The 21,137-nt window shown below is 33.5% G+C and overlaps 1 protein-coding gene across 1 annotated transcript; it reads left to right on the top strand.

Annotated features, from left to right (window-relative positions):
* Nucleotides 1-14,983: 14,983 nt before the first annotated feature.
* LOC133880923 (uncharacterized) lies at nt 14,984-17,029 on the top strand. The gene has a single exon (XM_062319886.1). It carries the CDS (start codon nt 15,045-15,047, stop codon nt 16,968-16,970), a length of 1,926 nt encoding a protein of 641 aa, XP_062175870.1. The 5' UTR covers nt 14,984-15,044; the 3' UTR covers nt 16,971-17,029.
* The last annotated feature ends 4,108 nt before the right edge of the window (nt 17,030-21,137 follow it).

The raw sequence follows: 21,137 nt of genomic DNA, 5'->3' as shown, positions 1-21,137 counted from the left end.
GAAGAATTAACTTATATAGATAAAGATCCCCAGCATCCTCTCATTATTGTCCAAAAGACTGAGGACACTCCTTCATGTAATGTATGTGATAAGTCCTGAATGTTACACATTCAAGCCCCTTAATTTACATATGTTAAGCTCTTAGTTTTGTTATAGTTTGATGTTTTGTGTTGTTTTTGTGTTTTCTTGTATTTTACAGGTTTTAGAAGAAAAACCGATCAAATTCCAAGATTATAATGAAGTCAGCAAACTCACTTTTGGATAGATTCAAACTCCAAATCAATTTTGAATTTAAGGAAAGAGAAGTTGGCAAAAATTCGTTATCTTTGGAAAGAATCCAGAATGAGCACGTCTCAGTAATTTAATTATAACTTTCGGCTCAAGTATCAGATTGCAACAAAATTGGTGGCGTTGGAAAGCTAATAATAAAGGAAATAAATATGACAGAAATAGGTTTTTCCTAATTCGGACGTTTTCCATGCCAAAATCGCCCCGAAATAAAAGACCGCAAATCTGTACGAATTTTGGAATCCTTTTCCTACTTGGATAGAAATTTCAGAAAAGGAAAAGACTTGTAATTACTCTATTTGGACTAGAAGACCTACTTAGAATTGTAATAGGAATTCTAGAGCTTCTATAGCTTCTCTAATCCCTATAAATAGGCCTTTAGCTTTTGAAGAAAAGACACACAAGCTTTGAGGAAGAATTAAAGGCTACATCAAGAAGGAGGTTCTTCCTAGTTTTTATTTTCTTCCTTTATTTATTTTCTGTATGTATATAATTTTAGTTTATATTAGTTGTAACTAATACTTTAGTTAGGGCTCGATTGAAGCCCTAATCATGTCTCTTTAAGTCTTTCAATTTGCTTTGCTACAATTTATATATTGATGCTTAACTTGATTAATTCTAGTTTCTTGAATTCCTCGCATGTTTATGTTTGGCCATCATATGCATGTAGTATGGATTTGTTATTTATGTCAATTTGGATGACCGAGTCCTGGGCAGAATAGAGTAACGAAAGAACCCCGACACAAGTTCTTGGATTAATCAACATAAAGACAACTAGAATAGATACCATATTCTAATATGAGTGTGTTTACCGATTTCCATAGATTTATGCTTTCTTAAAGAACAACTTAGTAGATACCATGCTAAATTCTTCAAGGAATAAAAGAGTTAGAGTAGATACCATGCCTAACTCGTTGATTAGGGAAATCAATAGCTTTAGGAGAAGATACCATTCCCTTGTGGCTGGTAAACATTAAACATCATGTTATGATTGTAGTATTGTGCATATTGCGAATCTTATTTGAGTATGATTAGCGGTGGATATTGAAGCCCTACCTTTTCTTCATAGTATTTTTAATTCAATCTTTTATCCCGTCTTATTTAACATATCGCTTTTAGGAATTTCTCTTTAAATACAATTTATACCAATCCTCGTGGGAATGATCTCGTATTTGCCTGCTATACTATTGTTTTGATCTTGTGCACTTGCGAGTAAAACGTACAAGTATTTGCCTATTTATTTAGGTAGATATTTGCACAACAAGTTTTTGGCGCCGTTGCCGGGGATTGTGTTAAATTTTGTTTTTAAAGTTTTTCCTTTTATTTTAGTTATTTCTGTTTATGATAATCTAAAAATTAAAAAAAAAAAAAAAAAAAAAAAAAAAGGCTTTTTTCCTTTAATTTTTATTTTTGTTTTTGTTTTCCTTTTGTTATGCTTATGTTCATGTAAAAAAAAAAAAAAAAAAAGGTATTCAAAGTTGAGGACGACATGGCAGAAGTACGTGTAGAGATTGAATGTGCAATGATTCAATATCTCAAAATTCGCTGGGATCCCTATAAAATTGAATAACCAAGGCATAATAGCAAGAGCTTTATTCTCTCTCTTTTTTCTTTTTTTTTTTGCCAGACTATGCAATGCTTAGTTCTCTTAAGCTTTCTAATTGACCAATGTAATGAGTGTTAGGCTAATGCTCCCAAACCAAATGGCTTTAGGGCATTAAGTGTGGAAACACCCCTAAGAGCTTACTAACTCGAGTAAAAAAGGCTACAGAACTAAACTAGTCATGACTTTAACCAATATGAATTTCTCACTTTTTGACGTGAACATTCACTGCTTAATGAGGCAAGAAGTCCAGTTACTCAGTGAAAACTTCAAAAATGGTTTTTTTCTTTTTCTTTTTCTTTTTCTTTTTTATTATTATTATAAATATGCCAAGGTATCCATTCAACAAGTCGCCCAGCTTCACTCAAGACATTGAAAAATACACAATTATGTTCACATATCATGTCTCACAAATTATATGCTAATGTGCTTGTGATAGTTTAGATTGACACAAATGAACCTTAGATGCCAAAAGTAAGTAGTAGGACTTTAGAATCAATTTCAGATGATCATGTGTTCAACATTCTAAGCTCACCAATGAAATTCAAATCACAATTTTTAGATCAACCAAAGTCTTAAAAATAACATGAACATGCAATTTCAATTTTTTTTTAAACAAAAAGTGAGAAAGTGTGTGTGTGTCCCATACCCCCAAACTTAAATTACACATTGTCCTCATTGTGTAGATAAAATGGAAAGATCATACCCGGGAGATGAGAAAATTGGTTGGACTAGGTATGGCTCGTAGCATACCCCCAAACTTGAATGCAAAAACATTTGTCCCTGAAAAACAAAACTAGAAAAACAAAACCAAGGAAAGGAAAACTAAAAAAATAAAATAAAATAAAAATCGAAACTAAAATTAACCACAATAAAACTAAAATTAACCAAAATAAAATGAACAATAATTAAAAACAAAACCATAATTCTTTAAAGGATATGGATTTTTAGTGCATGCAGTGGCCTCAGTACCACTAATCTGGGCAGATGCGCTTGAGCTCCTAGACTGCTCGAGCGCTTTTGGTAGTAGCTTTTGAGTTTAAACTTGAAGCACCAATCTTTTCTTCTCTTGGACCATAGAGAGTGAATTCTACCTATAGAAAGATAGTTCCTAATGTTCACAAATCGAGGTAAATCACTCTGAGAATTCTCAAACAGTTTCTCATCCGGAAGGGAATCATGTACTAGAATACTATGAGGAGAATACTTAGAGAGTTTTTCTGCTTTGATGACTACAGTTTGCTCGTCTAATATCAATAATAAACTACTCTCATGGCCTCTTGGTAATTCGGGAATAGAAGTTGATGTTGAAGAAGCCTTAGTGCTCACTTCCTTGCCGTTTTCCCGATGTAAATCATTTGTGACCTCAATTTGCTCCTCATTCCCCTCTTCCTTATGATTTTCGACTACTTCTTCACTCCTCAATGTAGTGATAGCTTGCTCATGATAGGAAGAACTCCAATCCTCCACGTAATATCCATTAGGATTAGCCACCGACTAACTTTGAAGCTCTTCTTCGCTTTCTCTTTTGAGGTGGTTGATGATTTGTTCACAGTCAGCTTCCATTGGGAATTCGCCCATTTTTCTCTCACTTAACTCTTTGGCCAACTGCCCCACTTGTGTTTCCAATCTTTGGACAGCTTGACTGATCTGAGCATTGGTCTGTTGTTGCTCAGTTAAAAATTTGAGTAGAGCATCTTCAAGGTCATTCTTCTTTGGTTCTGGATTCGGTTCGACCGCTTGTGGTGGAGCTTGATAGTTATTTTCCTGTTGGAAATTTCTTTGCTGCCCTTGGGGAGTTTACACATTCTGAGTGTTACTCCATGAAAAATTGGGGTGGGTTTGCCACCTTGCATTGTAGGTGTTGGAGTATGGATTGTTCTTTGGAGGGTAATTATTCTGGCCCACATAATTTGCTTTCTCTTGATCTGTAAATGAAAACATGGGGCAAATCTCAGTGGTGTGGTCAGAATGAAAACATATGGCACATACCTCCACTTGAGCAATCTGTTGAATGGGAGAGATGTTATGAGTAGTCATGACTTTCACTAGCATATCCAGTTTCCTCTCCAAGGTAGCCATCTGAGTTTGAACTCCATTATTGCCATTCACTTCATAGACGCCTTTTCTTTTGAGTCCTTTCCTCCCTCGAGATAAGAATTGTTGGGAGTTTTCGCTTAAAGTCTCAAACAGTTCTATTGCCTCCTCACTATTCTTTTCCATTAGTACACCTCCACAAGCTGAATCTACAAGACTTTTGTTAGAATCATTTAAACCTTCATAGAAAGCTTGTACCTGATCGTCCTGAGATAGATTGTGATGTGTTCCCATGCCTTGAAGTGTTCCCATGCCTCAAAGAATACGTCTCCATCTTTTTGTTGGAAGGTTTGAATCTCCCTCCTCAATTGCCTTGTCCGTTGGGCTGGAAAGAACTTTTTCAAGAACTTTGTGGCCAACTCATCCCAATTGTGAATAGACCCTGCAACCAAAGAATTCAACCATAACTTCGCATTATCTTTCAAGGAAAAAGGGAAGAGAATTAACCTGATTCCTTCCGCATTTAAGCCATGGATGTTTTGAGTTTTGCAAAGATCAAAGAAGTCCCGAATGTGTAGATATGGATCCTCTGTAGGTGTGCCTCTATAGTGTGGAACCATATTGAGCAACGGAGACAAATCAAAATTGCTTTGCACAATTGGTTGAAAAGCAATGCAAGAGGGTTGATTTGGATTTTGTGGTATGAAGGAACTCTTCATTGGCTTCCGCTCGGGTGGATTCTCTACACGTACTTCTGCCATGTCGTCCTCAACTTTGAATACCTTTTTTTTTTTTTTTTACATGAACATAAGCATAACAAAAGGAAAACGAAAACAAAAATAAAAATTAAAGGAAAAAAGCCTTCTTTTTTTTATTATTTTTAATTTTTAGATTATCATAAACAGAAATAACTTAAATAAAAGGAAAAACTTTAAAAACAAAATTTAACACAATCCCCGGCAACGGCGCCAAAAACTTGTTGTGCAAATATCTACCTAAATAAATAGGCAAATACTTGTACGTTTTACTCGCAAGTGCACAAGATCAAAACAATAGTATAGCAGGCAAATACGAGATCATTCCCACGAGGATTGGTATAAATTGTATTTAAAGAGAAATTCCTAAAAGCGATATGTTAAATAAGACGGGATAAAAGATTGAATTAAAAATACTATGAAGAAAAGGTAGGGCTTCAATATCCACCGCTAATCATACTCAAATAAGATTCGCAATATGCACAATACTACAATCATAACATGATGTTTAATGTTTACCAGCCACAAGGGAATGATATCTTTTCCTAAAGCTATTGATTTCCCTAATCAACGAGTTAGGCATGGTATCTACTCTAACTCTTTTCTTCCTTGAAGGATTTAGCATGGTATCTACTAAGTTGTTCTTCAAGAAAGCATAAATCTATGGAAATCGGTAAACACACTCAGATTAGAATATGGTATCAATTCTAGTTGTTTTTATGTTGATTAATCCAAGAACCTGTGTCGGGGTTCTTTCGTTACTCTATTCTGCCCAGGACTCGGTCATCCAAATTGACATAAATAACAAATCCATACCACATGCATATGATGGCCAAACATAAACATGCGAGGAATTCAAGAAACTAGAATTAATCAAGTTAAGCATCAATATATAAATTGTAGCAAAGCAAATTGAAAGACTTAAAGAGACATGATTAGGGCTTCAATCGAGCCCTAACTAAAGTATTAGTTACAACTAATATAAACTAAAATTATATACATACAGAAAATAAATAAAGGAAGAAAATAAAAACTAGAAAGAACCTCCTTCTTGATGTAGCCTTTAATTCTTCCTCAAAGCTTGTGTGTCTTTTCTTCAAAAGCTAGAGGCCTATTTATAGGGATTAAAGAAGCTATAGAAGCTCTAGAATTCCTATTACAATTCTAAGTAGGTCTTCTAGTCCAAATAGAGTAATTACAAGTCTTTTCCTTTTCTGAAATTTCTATCCAAGTAGGAAAAGGATTCCAAAATTCGTACAGATTTGCGGTCTTTTATTTCGGGGCGATTTTGGCATGGAAAACGTCCGAATTAGGAAAAACCTATTTCTGTCATATTTATTTCCTTTATTATTAGCTTTCCAACGCCACCAATTTTGTTGCAATCTGATACTTGAGCCGAAAGTTATGATTAAATTACTGAGACGTGCTCATTTTGGATTCTTTCCAAAGATAACGAATTTTTGCCAACTTCTCTTTCCTTAAATTCAAAATTGATTTGGAGTTTGAATCTATCCAAAAGTGAGTTTGCTGACTTCATTATAATCTTGGAATTTGATCGATTTTTCTTCTAAAACCTGTAAAATACAAGAAAACACAAAAACAACACAAAACATCAAACTATAACAAAACTAAGAGCTTAACAAGTGTAAATTAAGGGGCTTGAATGTGTAACATTCAGCACTTATCAGTATGTGGTAGGTCTTTCAAGGACATAGCCTTAGAAAGTACTCAATGCAAATTTAATGTCCATAGGTATTGTTTGAGAGAGATGTAAGTAAAGAAAGAGAGTGGATTACCTTCTTTAACGATTGTTTGCTTAATTAGTTGTCACATTTAGCTGATTTATTTTGAGGTGCATTGCTTACTATTAAAACTCTTTGCTTAAATATTAATATATATTTTTTTATTATATTATTTGATTTTGTTTCAATGTGAATGCTCTAAGAGTTTTAGAAAAACCTTTACTCTGCCTCTCCACAACATATTCCTTGTGATTCATTCTCATTTTACAAACTCTCACCATCATTGATATCACATGGGCATTACTTGATCGCGTGAACATCATCATGCATAGTTAGAATCATCTTTTTATTACGTTGCTGAACCGGTCAATATATATTTTACAAAATTTTGAAAAATTTATGAGTGAAATTGCTGAACCGGGTCACGTGGTGTACTCTCTAGTTAAAAATCTTTGCAACTCCTTTTCTTGGGTGATAAACTTTTTAAAATCTTTATTTATTTATTGTTGAGATAAAGATAATTTTATTGATCATAAATCTTTCGCTTGCTTCGCAAATACAATATGCTGGATAATTTCGTTGAACCACCGAACCACCACCATAAATGGTATATATCATGTATTAATGTTGATTCACAAGTTGATGCACTCATCTACCTTTAATATTTAGTGTCTAAATGTCATCATACATGAGAAAACATGGACTCTGTATTTAAAAATCTGCGCAACTACTTTTCTCATGCGACAATGTAAACATATACTTGGATTGTCAACCTTTTAGGTTCATAGATCGATAAAGTATTTTGATCGAGTTGATTAATTGCTTAAATAAACTAATATACTTGCAATGGTAGTTACAAGAGAAGAAATTTAATGAATTTTACAACTTCACCACCATTGATGTGCATGACATGATCATGGGCATTGAGTTCTATAAGGTCATCTGGTTATGAATTAGCAAAGTGAGAAAATATGTGGTTTTGCAATTCCTTGCTTGGTGACATAAACAGCATCAAGCAAATGATCCTGAACCAGATGGTGCAAACTTGTGGAAAGTGGATGAGCAAAGTAACATACACGATTAAATTGAGATTACACTTTTCTTTTTTTTCTTTTTTAAAGAATGAAACTTATCAAATATAAGGTTAAAATAAAATAAATAACATCATCAACATTAATAACAAATATGAAATTAACTTACCAAAAAATTACCATCGGAACACGGGAGTTCACTATAAAAGAAAGTGGTTGTTTATCAGTAATTTATCGATGAAAAATGCATAGGATGGACCTAAACAGTAGAAACTGCAAGCGCTATCAGTGAGATCTGTAGTGGTTTACACCAATCAGGCTAGCATGGAAAATTCCATCCTATTATGTATCTGACCACTTTAAAAGTTTTATTGGACTACTGAACCACTTTCCTAAATTGTATATGTCACATGTCGTTGCACTCATCTACCTTTATGATTTTGTGTCTAAATGTCGCCATACATAAGAAAACGTGGACTCTGTATCTAAACATCTGTGCAACTACTTTTCTCATACAACAATGTAAACACATACGTGGATTGTCAACTTTTTATGTTAATAGATAAAGTATTTTGAGTTGATTAATTGCTTAAATAAACTAATATACTTGCAATGGTAGTTACAAGATAAGAGATTTAATGAATTTGTATATCTTTGAATAATATTCTCTTCTCGTTTTCTTTCTTGGAATTGTGAACTTTTGTGATTGCTTTTAATTGACAATAATTTATTGCCTAGTAATCTTTTTTCTTTTTTCTTTTTTTTCCTAAAACTCATTGGGCAGGCTTAAAACAGGGTGAAAGAGGCCAATTTGTAGCCTTAGGAAGTCCCTGATTTAGTGTTGGCCTTAGAAAGGCCACGACGAAAGTAGGTTTTGAGGCTTTGTTTGGCAAACCTCATTCATGCATCTGTCTCTTAAAAAAATAAATTTCAAAATATTTCACTTTTTATATCAAATTAATTTCTTTTTAATCATTTCTTATTAATATTTCAAAAAAAAAAAAAATCCTACCAAAAAGTTTTTTCCTTTGGGCAAGAAGAAAGGAAGGGGATCATAGAATTAGAACTTGTGATTTTTATAATGACAACATTTAGAACATCGGAATGAATGTAAGGAAAAATCTCTAGTATTTCCCCCACATAACAAAGAAATGGAGGAACTAAAGCAATCAGAAGCAAGTACAAAGTTTCAAAAATTTACAAGTAATACTCAAAATACATTATATCAGTTAATATAAAATGTATAAAATAAATCTATCGGTATTATTCTATTCCTATCACACATTTGAATTTGGTGATAGACTCGCATGATATAGCCTATTAAATTCTGAAGATAAAAAAGATGCACGGAATAGTTGGATTTCGATTCTCTCAAATTATTTATTAGATTTTAAAAAATTTTAAACAAATTATTGTGAAAAATCACTTAAAATATTTATCTAAACAAATAAATAATTAAACAACCTAAATTTTATTTGAAGAAATGACAGCACTCTCAACGAAAATGACAACAGGAATCACACTATGAACTTCACATGCTGAACATCAGGCGCTAGTGTTTTTAATATTTTATTTTATTTTGACTGTTATATTTTTAAATTTTTATTTTTTGGGTCGGTAAAGAATCAAGATTCTATGAAAGAACACTCTGAAGTCTAAAGTTAGTACAAAATGTGAAAAAATAATTATATCCTTCTTATTTAATTAAATGGAAAGGATCTAAATTTCTGAACTTGACATGTGGAAGAACATGCGCTAATATTCTAATATTTTTAATATTTTATTTTATTCTGAATGTTGTATTTTCAATTTTTAATTTTTGGGGTCCGTAAAGATTCAACGAAATACAATATATTTGGCTGGCATGGATGCCAAAAGACACGCTAACGTTAAGTGCTTCACGTGAAGTAGAATCTAACGGTTATATTTTAATTTTTTTTTAATTTTCCAACGTCAGATTTTTTTTTAGCAAAAAGACATGTGCGTTGAAGCAGAAAATCGTCTGAGCAAAAGAAATAAAAATGAACTTTGCTTTCTGGGTTGTGAAAAATAAATAAATAAGAGAAATATATTTTTGTGTGTAAAGAGTATTCATCAAACAAAAATTACTATTTTATTTTGTTTTGTTTGGCCGAGTCTTTGTAATGTTGCTCTGATTTGCGTTATCTTTCAGTTGTTTTTGTGTCTTAATTCTAATGTTAGTTCTTTAGAGCAGTTCCAGCAGATCATGTATAACCCACTTTTGGCCAAAATAGCTAACAGAAATCTTAAAACTACTCCTCCAACAGATTATGCACACCAACGCTACAATAGCGTTCGTGAACAGTGCAACGCCACAAGTGGAGTTGCACTGTTCACGGATCTATCAGTATTTTATCTTTCTTTCTCTCCCCTTTCTTCTTCTCTCTCGTTTGTCCCCGCATCTCTCTCTCTCTCTCTCTGTCGTCGTTCCACAAGTCCTCAGCAACGAGGCCGAGCGAGAACTGCTCGGAGGCGGATCCTGCGCTCGGAGCTCCAAGTCCAGGGTTCGTCAATCACAAGGACATGGACTCGATTCTTCTTCCGGAGCCTCTCGCCGTCGCTAACCACCGAGCCAGGGCTGCGTCGCTCACCGTTCGTTCAGTTTCCAGCTGCCGTGCCTGCTTGTCTCGCGTCCCAGGCAAGGACTTCGTTTGTATCGCTCATCGGGGCTCCAGAGGTCCTTGGCTATGGCTTCCACCGGCACCTTGATGGCCAATTCCGTACCGGAGAATGGGATTTTTCTGGTTAAAATTTCATGGCCATGGGTCATGTGGAGATGAGTGTAGACGCGTGGAGGTGCAGACGCGTGGCTGCGTGGCAGCTTAGACCATTCCCAGCAGATTATGTAAATTTCAATCTATTTTACATGATCAAACTTACTTTTTGCTAGTTTACATAACAACTTTTAAAACTATCTTCTATCAGATAATCTAAATTTATATCTATTTATTAAAATAATCATTTTAATTTTTTTTATTATTATTTTCGTTGAAACCTCATGTCTACTCCTTTCCACAAACCGAAATCGTCTCACAAGTATTTCATCAACCAAACTACCTGCACCTTCAAGATCAAAATCAACCCACTGTAACTCAACACACCATTATCAACCAACCGGAATCAACCAGAATTATCACAGACCGATAGGCACACCATACAGACTACACACAACCGGCAACCATCACGGCATCACCACCGCACCACCACCGCGCCAGACCACCAAAAACCTCCAGAAGATCAGCAACCCAAACCCAGAAACTTTCGGAAGATCGGCAACCCAAACCCATACGCCCCAACTCAGAAACTTCCAGAAAATTGGCAACCTGTACCTATCCTCCCAAATCCCAATCTGAAACGGCGTCGCTGGGTTTCATGGCGAGTCTACGGATCAATTGGATCAGGCCAACGAGGACCACAAGGAGGACGAAGTTCTTGGCGAAGATGAACACAGTGACCCATGGGTTCTGCTCAAGCTTGTGTGGGAGGGGCTTGCGAGCGCAGTGAAGTGCCGCGTTGGTGGTGTTGGCCACGGGTTTCTTCGCTTGCTGGGCCTCTATCATCGTCGCCGGTGGGGCTGGGTTAGGGAAGCGAAGCTTCGTTGACGCTGAGCGATTCGACGTTGGTGGTCCTCTTCTCGGTCGCCACCATACCCATCCTCCAAGCATGACCGACAGAGAGAGAACGCCGAAGAGCAAGCAACAAAGAAAGAACAAGAAGCTTCGAGAGAGTGAGAAAAAGTAAGAAAAAATAATAAAATATAAGATGCATCTGTGAACAGTGTCACGCCACATGAGGCGTGACACTGTTCACAAATGGACGATGGATGTATTCTGGCGTGGGGTTGCATAATCTGTTGGAAGAGAGTTTTGTGTGTTTTTGCCATCTACTTTAGCTAAGAGTTGAGTTTACATAACCTGCTGGGGATGCTCTTAGAGATAAGTTTTAAACAAAACAAAAATAAGAAATAAAGAATAAAGAATAAAAATGTTTATTTTAATAAAATAAAGAAAAATTTAGATAAGCAGATGGAGGAAGGTGTTAAAAAGTGGTTAGTTAATCTAGTAGAAGTGAGTTTTCGTTAGCTATTATAGATAAAAATTTAGATAAACTGCTGGGAGTGGTCTTAGTTGATAAATAAAATTGATCTCCTTATATATATATATATATATATATATATATAAAAGAAAAAAGAAAAAAGAAAAAGAAACCATTCTGCACGTTGTCTGGTTTTCTATTCCGAGGCAGGTCAAACATTGAATCATATAATATTATCATACAGCTGGCGCCATGGGTAATTACGGGGCATCTCAAATATAATAATATTTATTTAGAGTGTTGTTATATTATATATAGGCATCTCAAACATTTGTCTAATATTTAATATGGTGCAGTATCCAATTCATCCAGCTTTCGATAAACTTTATATATATATCCAAGTGCAAATCTCAATAAAGTATCCAAACGATGGCATAAGTCCAAAACACACATATACCCAAAATAAATAAATAAATAAATAAATATAATACAAGCTCCATACTTAAAACTCTTTTTAAGTCCATACAAATTAAACTCTCTACACTCGTACCCCTAACAACTCAAATTCAAAACTCATCCGTTAAATCAAAATTCAATTCCAAAACTCAAGTCGAAAATAATGTAATACAGTCCAAGACAACATAATGAATTCTTAAACTCATAATCAATCACACTTTTTCTTGTTAAAAGTAGATGAGAAGATTAACCGTAGCTATTATATTTAAGTGCGACCATAATAGCATTTATTTGTAAAAAGCCTCACAAGAAAGACCTAAAATGTAAAAGTTGTAAATGTTCACTCAAATCCAACTGATCGAAATTAATTTCAAGGGTCAAACTTAATACATGTCCAATAACACCTTCGATATATACAGAGCTTTTTTTTTTTTTTTTTTTAAAAAAAAGTTGTTTATGCTTATTGGTTTATAGACCATTATTTGAGAGAAAAAGCTCAATCTGATTTGATTGGTTCTTTTATAAAGCATGCACCGCCTACGTTACGAAAAAAGAGATAAGAATTGAATCATTTTATTTCAGGGCCTACACGATGGATGAATGGAGCCAACACTGCACTAATTAATTTTCCTATTTTTTTTGGTCGAGAGAGAAAGAAATGTACCCTTGGTGAGTCTTTGGCAAAACCAACAAGTGCCTAGGCCAATCTATCCAAAGAGAAGTGCAGCTTTAGAGATGTTCCAATATTTTATTCATTTTCAAAAATAAATTTTGGTTATTTATTATATTGGGTTGGTGTTGATTTTTAAATCATGTTGAAATTGTCAGACTTACCCTGCAATATTGACTTTTTCTCCCAACAAAGACAAAAGAATTAGATGAGAATTATGGGATGTTTTTGGGTATAAATTGTACAATGAACAAGGTTAAGAAGAAATGGTTGAAAGATGGCAAGTGGCATGCATACCAATCCTCTATGGCTCGATTATGGTAGCTAGTTTTCTTTTTAGGGAGCATATGATAAGTTGATAATGATAGATGTAAGTAACATGAGAAGTGATTGGTACATAATATTCACACAATTATTTATATAGAGTGGAACTCATGAATCTCATTAATGTGAGTAGTGACTCAATGTGAGTGATTGTGCAAATATCATTTTTCAGGTATGATTATTTTTACCAAAGCTCAATGAATAACCACAAACAGCTGGTATGTACCAAGTTATTAGCATATATCATTTTAGAGAAAAAAAAAAAAAAAAAAAGTGGTTCCAAAATGATAATTTTTTAAAATAGTAGATCTTATCTATGATTGATACATCATTTGAGAATCAACTTTTGGGGAAAAAAAATTGATAAGTCTAACACTTCTCTAAAAAAAAAATAAATAAATAAAAAATTCTCCTTTAAAAAAAAAAAAAAATCCTAAACTAACCGCCATTTTTTAAATAGTCTTATAAAGTGATTAGTGTGTTAAAGTAATAAATCAAATAATTATGGTGCATAAAAAATGCCATTTTTTATATTATATTCTAATAATATTCTTATTCTCTTAAAAAAAATAAAAATAAAAACTAAGTTATTGTTATTATTATTTTAAAAAAAAAGATAAATGTAACTCAATGCATGTGATTAGCCTAAATTACAACTCACTATTTGTAGAATATAAAATAATTATTAGGTCTTCAAGGTAAGCCAAAATAACAATTTAGTCATTGCAATAAAATTTCGTCAAAACACTCTACAAGTTCTATTAATGTCAAACTCAGCACTAATAAAATGATAGGATAATTGCACCGTTGGTTTCTGTGGTATGCCATAATTATTTTTCACTCCCTATGGTTTAAAAAGTTCATGAGAGATCCCTGTGGTATGCAATAATTACAAATCGATCCCTGACGTCAAATTCTGTTAAAATTTTTAACAGATTCTATCAAATGCCACGTCAGCGCCACGTGTCGTCATCTTATTGGTAACACGTGGTGCTGACATGTCCAATCTTAATAAAATAATATAAATTTATTAAAAAATAAATAAAAATACTTATTATTTTTTTTTTAAAAAAAAAAAACAAAAATGGGGGCAAGGGGGTGGCTGGAGCCTGCCCTTTTTTCTTCTTCTTCTTTTTATTTATATTTTTTTAAAAAAAAATAATTTTTTTTAATAAATTTATATTTTTTTTATTAAGATGGACACGTGTCGCCAATAAGATGGCGACACGTGTCGCTGACGTGTAGGGCTAACAGATTCCGTCAAAATTGTGGACGGAAAATCGACTCATAGAGTAAAACGTAATTATTGCATACCACAGGGATCTTTCATGAACTTTTTAAACCATATGAGTGAAAAATAATTATGACATACCACATGGACCAACAGTGTAATTATCCCTAAAATGATAACTTATGTTATAATTATATAAAAAATATAAAATATTAAAAATATAAATTTGTAACACTAAATTAAAAAAAAAAGAAAAAAAAAAAGAAAAAGAAAAATAAGTAGCTAACGCCCCCAATTTGATTGGGGGTGGCCTGAAGAGCACTTTTGTGCAATTTTAATTATTTGTGAATAGGTTTTTCTGCACTTTTTCCATGCATTTTTAATTATTTGTGAATAAGCTTTGAAGCACTTTTTCCATGCAATTATAATTTCATGGAAAATTAAATTGTAATTTTAATTGTGTAATTGGCTAAGGAAGAGAGGAAGATTGATGTACGGCAAGACACGGACAATTTAAAACAGTTGGCGATTGGGTTGAAAAGAAATGGCATGGATACAAAGGAAACGTACAATAAAGAAATAAATGAATGCCTTTTTTTTTTTTTAATAATTAATTTTACTAATTGTTATTTGACTAATTTGTAAATATTTTGGTTTATACAGACAGGTGGAGCCTGGCGCAATCGCAATTATGAGGCATCTCAATTATCCTTATTAACTAGGGAGTATGGGCCCACCTGACAACTTGAAGTGTTGAGCCCAACCCAAACAGCTGGCACGCACCACTTATTTGGCTATTCATACCATCTTATTCCTATCAGACATACACACACGACATCTGAAACAGATCGATGATGGAGGTCGAAGGAGATTGCAGTCTATGGCATCACTTTATCTTCTGTGAGGAGCTGCAAAACAACGATGAGGAGAATTTTATTGTTTGCTGGCTGTGCCAGGAACCGCTATGGGGAGGTCCCACCTACAAATGCTTGGAATGCAACTTCCACCAACATGAATCATGCAGAGAAGATATTGAAATCGAAAAACATGATCATCGTTGGACGGAGGGACATCACTTGATCTTCATAGAAGAGCTGCTGGACAAATACAATGGTGGCATGGAGGAAGTTGTTTGCCCGGGATGCCAGGAACCAGCATTCGGTCCCGCTTACAAATGCTCCTTCCCAGAATGCACCTTCTTCCTTCACAAATCGTGCTCTGAACAACTATCCCACGTGATACAACACCCCGTCCACCCGGAGCACGCCCTTTTTCTCCGATTGCCATCATCAAGTAATTGTTGTGATGTTTGCCGCAAATATTGCTATGACTCCTTATTCTACCGTTGTTTCACCTGCGATTTTGACATCGACATCAAATGTGAATCTCGTTGGCGAATTAGCGCTGAGGACTGCCACCAACACTCACTCTTTCTCATGCTGCAGCAGATCCAATTCACTTGCTCAGCCTGTGCTGAGGAAAGCAATGATATTGCCTACCAATGTAGCGACTGCCGAGTTCTGATTCATCGTAAGTGTGCTAAATTTTCACGCACCATCAAAACTAGTACACATGTTCACTCACTCACTCGCACCTATTCTCTTCGTCGAGTCAAGAAACAAGAGAACGTATTATGTTTACTCTGCCGTAAAAAGGTGAATACAGAATACGCGGCTTACTACTGTCAAAAATGTGATTACATTGCTCACATGGAATGTGCAAATAATTTTAAAGTTGAAGACTGGGACCGGAGTGAAACCACTGATGAGGTGGATGCAAATCAGTTGGTTCATTTGGTGGAAGGGATCGAATTAACAGAGGAAGAAAGAGCTGGCCCTCGGGATATCAATCATTTCAGTCATCCACAACATAACTTAATTCTCATCAATGAAGAGCTCGTTGATATCAAGCGTTGTGAGGCCTGTATCCAATTTATAATTGCTACCCCATTTTATAGTTGTGCACAATGCAATTTCTTTCTCCATTACAGATGTACTAAATTACCCCTGACCATTAAGCGAGGGCTATTTCACAAGCATCCACTCACCCTCCTCTCACAGAATGTGAATAAAGGTGAATCATTCTCGGGTAGTTCTTATGGATTGTTTTGGTGTGAGTCTTGTGGACGTAAACACCAAGGCTTCGTTTATAGATGTGACGAATGCGCCGAAAAAAGTGAATGGTTTCAATACCGGTTGGACGTTCAATGTTGTTTAATTCCGGAAACCTTTGAACACAAAGGTCACGAACACTCCCTTTACCTTGTTATAAGGTCTTCTTCCGAAATTTGCAACGGCTGCGGTATAAAATGTGTGAATTTCAGGTGCACGCATTGCGACAAGTTCACCTTGTGTTTTAGATGTGTAACTCTTCCGCTCGTAGCTAGATATGAATATCATACACATCTACTAAAACTCTTTTACACACGTGAAGATGATTCCGATGAAGAATATTATTGTCTGATTTGTGAAGAAGAAAGAGATCATCCTAATCATTGGTTCTATTCTTGTGTAAAATGTAAGTTCACTGCTCATTCCCGATGCGTTCTTGGAGAGAATCCGTGCATTAATTATGGAAGAACGTTCATCGATAAAGATCACGAGCATCCTCTTACTATTGTTCAAAAGACTAAGCATTCTTCTCCATGTGATGGATGTGGTAAGTCTTTTGTTGATAATATGGCCTTAGAATGTAGTCAATGTAAATTTAACGTCCACCCGACAAAATATTGGTGGCATGAAGAAGGTTGTTTACAAATACAAAATAAAAAAGGGTAAAGGTAGCTTTTCTTGCTATAGTTAGCTTAATTTGTTTGAGAGAGACGGAGAGCCTCATTTTAGATATAATATTTTTCAATATACATCGATTAGGATTGAAACTCTTGCTTGTATATGTATTATTGCATTTGTTCCTCTCTCTACTTCCCATTAACTATTAATGGTATTGAAAAAAATCTTGCTTTACCTGTTCTCTGTGTAATGTTTGTCCTGATTGTAACCTTTTGGGGCGATTTCTTGTAATGAAGATGGTACTGTGCTTGTTAAAAAAAAAAAAAAAATCTTGCTTTACCTCTTTCCAAAATTCCTGTGACTCTGTACCCGTTACTGCAGGTTGTTTTTGGCTTGGCGAAATTAAGATGGATAGCTCGTGCTTCAAATATTATATATATTTTCAAGCTTCATTTTACGACTTCATCATATATCATAATTGATGTGACATCTCATGGCATTGACTTCTATAGGGTCCTTAAAATAAGGTCATCCTTTTTTTTTTTTTTTTTTTTTTTTTTTTTTTTTTTTAAGTAACATCTGGTTATGAAATAGCAAGCTATAGTGAGAAAATGTGTGATTTACAACTTGAACATCAACCAAGCTTGGCATCCTGCATGGTCAAAATCATTCTTATTGGCCAGTAAATTATCCTAATTAAACCAGATATAAGATTAAAATCAGCAAAGTGACATATACAATTAAGTTGAGATTGCAATTTTGTTTAAGAATGAAAGACAAGCATTTAACTTATCAGATATTAGATTAAAATAAAATAAATACCAGCAAGAAACGTTACTTAACAAATATGATCAATAATATAATTTGCTTAAATAAACTAATATAATTGCAATGGTAGTTACAAGATAAGAAATTTAATGTTTGGGAGGGGATTCTTTTAAGTCACAACTTCTCATAACTTCATGATTTTGGTCCAATTGCACCTTAAAAAAGATATTTGCCATTAAAAAAGATTCCCATAGCCTTAAGCACTAACAGGCTAATATGATCATATATATTATTTAACCAAAAAGCATTGTCCAAAATATGATAAACACTTTTGGGTCAGCTTAACTTGGAGGATCTTCAAACATTTTACATATACGATTTTCTGCTTTTGCCAGCTTCAATATGTATATATACACAAAGAGAGATAACACCTTACTTGTATTTCCACATTATTAGAAAAAAGAAAAAGAAAAAATCTAATAAGGATTACAAAATGCCTATTCAAATGTAAATTAAATAGAATTCAAATTGGGAAAACTTCATTGATAACCCATAATATTTTATCACGTTTGTAATTACGTACTCAAATTTTAAAAAATGTCAATTTAGAACTTTTATTTTTCAATTATTTTTTTCAATTTTAACCCTTTTTTAGAATTTTCCGTTAAACATATCAAAATTCTCAAAATACCCGTGTTTTTTTTTTTTTGTCAATTCTCAAAATTTTCAAAAAGCCCACTCTGTTTTGCACTGTTTATGAAACTAAAACATAGAAAATGGCCAAATGGTTCTCATATTGCATGTTGTGAATAATCGATAATTTGGACTCTTCATTGTTTTTACGTGAGATCCTTAATGTGGATTTAACTCGCTGTCATCCCAATTGTTAAATCTTCAAAACCAAAACACTACGTTAACGCGACATATCAAATGTTAACAATTCCCATTTCAAATCAAATGAAACATTTCCCACGACCAAATAGAGTTGTGTTTTGTAATTGATTCTTGCCTTGTAAAGTGACCTCTGTACATATATGCTATATATAATATAATAAACATTCAGACTCCCACAAACATTAAGGGAGCATTCACTCTTTTCATGGTATCAAAGCATCACTAGCTCATGCTGAATTTTTTCGATCCCGTCTTTCATGGCTTCCTCAAGTACTAGCTCAAATACCTCACCGTTTACTTTTCCCAATATTATCCAATTGATGCAAGTCAAACTTCCCGCACTGAGTATATATCTTATTATTCAAACTTTTGTTTGTCCTGAATCAGACCGGCCCCTTGTTTATTGTGATAGTTGACCCTGAGCTTGCACATAGAAATGTATCAGTTTCAAACCCAGGATTCCATGTTCACCTGGCTTGGACAATGAGCTAGGTAGCACCTTCTTCTCGATGCATGACACAAAATAAATTGGAAATAATACAATTTAGCTTCTCAAACAACTAATCATTCTACGAATAACATCCAAACTATTAATACTTGGATTGTGTTCCTCCAAACTACTAAAATCTTTGAAAAAAACTTAATTTAGCAAAATATGCCTATAATACTTCTGCTACGTGTCATTTTTCAATTAAAAAAAAATATATAATTTTTTTTTTTTAAAAAGAAAATTTTAATGGCATCCACCCCCTTTGGGAGGGGGTGCTCTGCGAGCCACCCCAGAGGTGGCCGTCGCCCCCAAACACTATATATATATATATATATATATATATATATATATATATATATATATATATATATATATATATATATATATATATTTTAATTTTTCAGAGCTACTATTGTGGATAGATCTTGGCCGTCCACCTTCACAGTTCTTTGTTGTAGGTCGTTGAATTGATAAGGTTATAAATCAATAGTAGCTTATCGGTTAGTAAATCCAAAAAAAGTATTGCCCCGTATTTATGATATAATTTTGTCATAATTTGATGTATATATCAAATATAATATGTAGTTTTTTTTTGTTTTGGTCTATTTTATAAAAACCTTATTAAATCGAATGAAAACTTAATGTGGATCACAAATTTTGGATAAATATTTTATTAAAATTAATCGATAGATTCAGTATGCAATATCTATTAAATAAATTTGGTTTAAGAGAGTGATTTGTTGACTGGCTGATATGACAAAACTTCTGTTTATATATATATATAAACTTACAAAAAAGTGATTTTTTAAAATGATTAAATCTAATATATATATATTTTAAAAAAATGAGTTCATATTTTTATTTCGAGAAAAGATAAAAAAAAAAAAAAGAATAATAAAATTTTAATCAACTGAGATTATTCTCAATTTAAAAAATTAATTAATTTTTTTAGTTTTTTTTAATATTTTTTTAATTTTTAATATTTTTAATATTTTTTAATTGAAAAATGACACGTGGTGGGAGTATTATGGGCATTTTTCAAATGTTTTGGTAGTTTGAAGGGCTAGAGTCCAAGTGTTAATATTTTGAGAGGCCATCCGTAGAATGACTGGTAGTTTAAGGAGCTAAATTGTAATTTTTCCAAACAAATTTTATACAAGGAAATAACTTCATTAAAAACAGTTAATACATAACTCCCAAACAATTAACCAATTCTATGGGGAAAAACAGTTAATACAACTTGAACAAAACAAAATTGCTAGACTGTAATGATTACAAGCATTCTTGCTGGAGTGTTATAATTCTCCTTGGTTTTCCAAGATGAAACGATTGAAAAATTGTATATATGGGACACCTTTCCAATGACATCCAATGTTAGAACTTATTTATTTTATATTTATATCTAATGACAAAACTCATAAACAAGTTTTTCAAAATGCAAGCACCTCTTATTTTTTAATGCCACATGCATTCATAGCATGCACATAAGAAAGGAATTGAATTAATCAAAAGCCAATTTATGTGCAAATGGTACGGAAAAGGTAACCATTTATGTATTTGACTTTAATTTACTTGGAAATTAATCAACAATATTCATCACAAATATAAAAAAGAAATAAATCAAAATTGATTAAGAATGTGTATAAAATAAAATTATGTTTTTGGAATTGTTCTAATCACATATAATGGTAGAGATTGATATACTAATTCAGTAGTATATATTAAGACTCCGTTTGGTCTCACAATTTCGCAACCCTTTCGACTCTTTAATTCTTGGCCTACAAAGAACTCGTCAATTGAGCGCCTTGACAACCTCTTTCGGCATCAGCAACTCTTTCCCGGTCCCTAAATACAACCTCGGTGACCCTCCCGAGTCCCAACCTCGCTGAACCAAAGAGGCAACATCCTCCACTACTACAAACAAAACACACTAATAATGTTTTCAATAAGACTAGTTTTACTTTAAAAAAACAAAATAAAAAATAAAAAATATTAATTATTAATTGCTATGACCACTAAACATAATTTTAAACACCTTTTGATGTGTTGGAATTGTATTACTA

Source organism: Alnus glutinosa, chromosome 11 (assembly GCF_958979055.1).
Source record: "Alnus glutinosa chromosome 11, dhAlnGlut1.1, whole genome shotgun sequence".
NCBI classification, from domain to species: Eukaryota; Viridiplantae; Streptophyta; class Magnoliopsida; order Fagales; family Betulaceae; genus Alnus; species Alnus glutinosa.
This window is presented reverse-complemented; position numbering and strand designations above follow the sequence as displayed.

Excerpts from the sequence above, each read along its gene's own strand:
- LOC133880923 (XM_062319886.1), top strand. The coding sequence starts at position 15,045 with ATGATGGAGGTCGAAGGAGATTGCAGTCTATGGCATCACTTTATCTTC.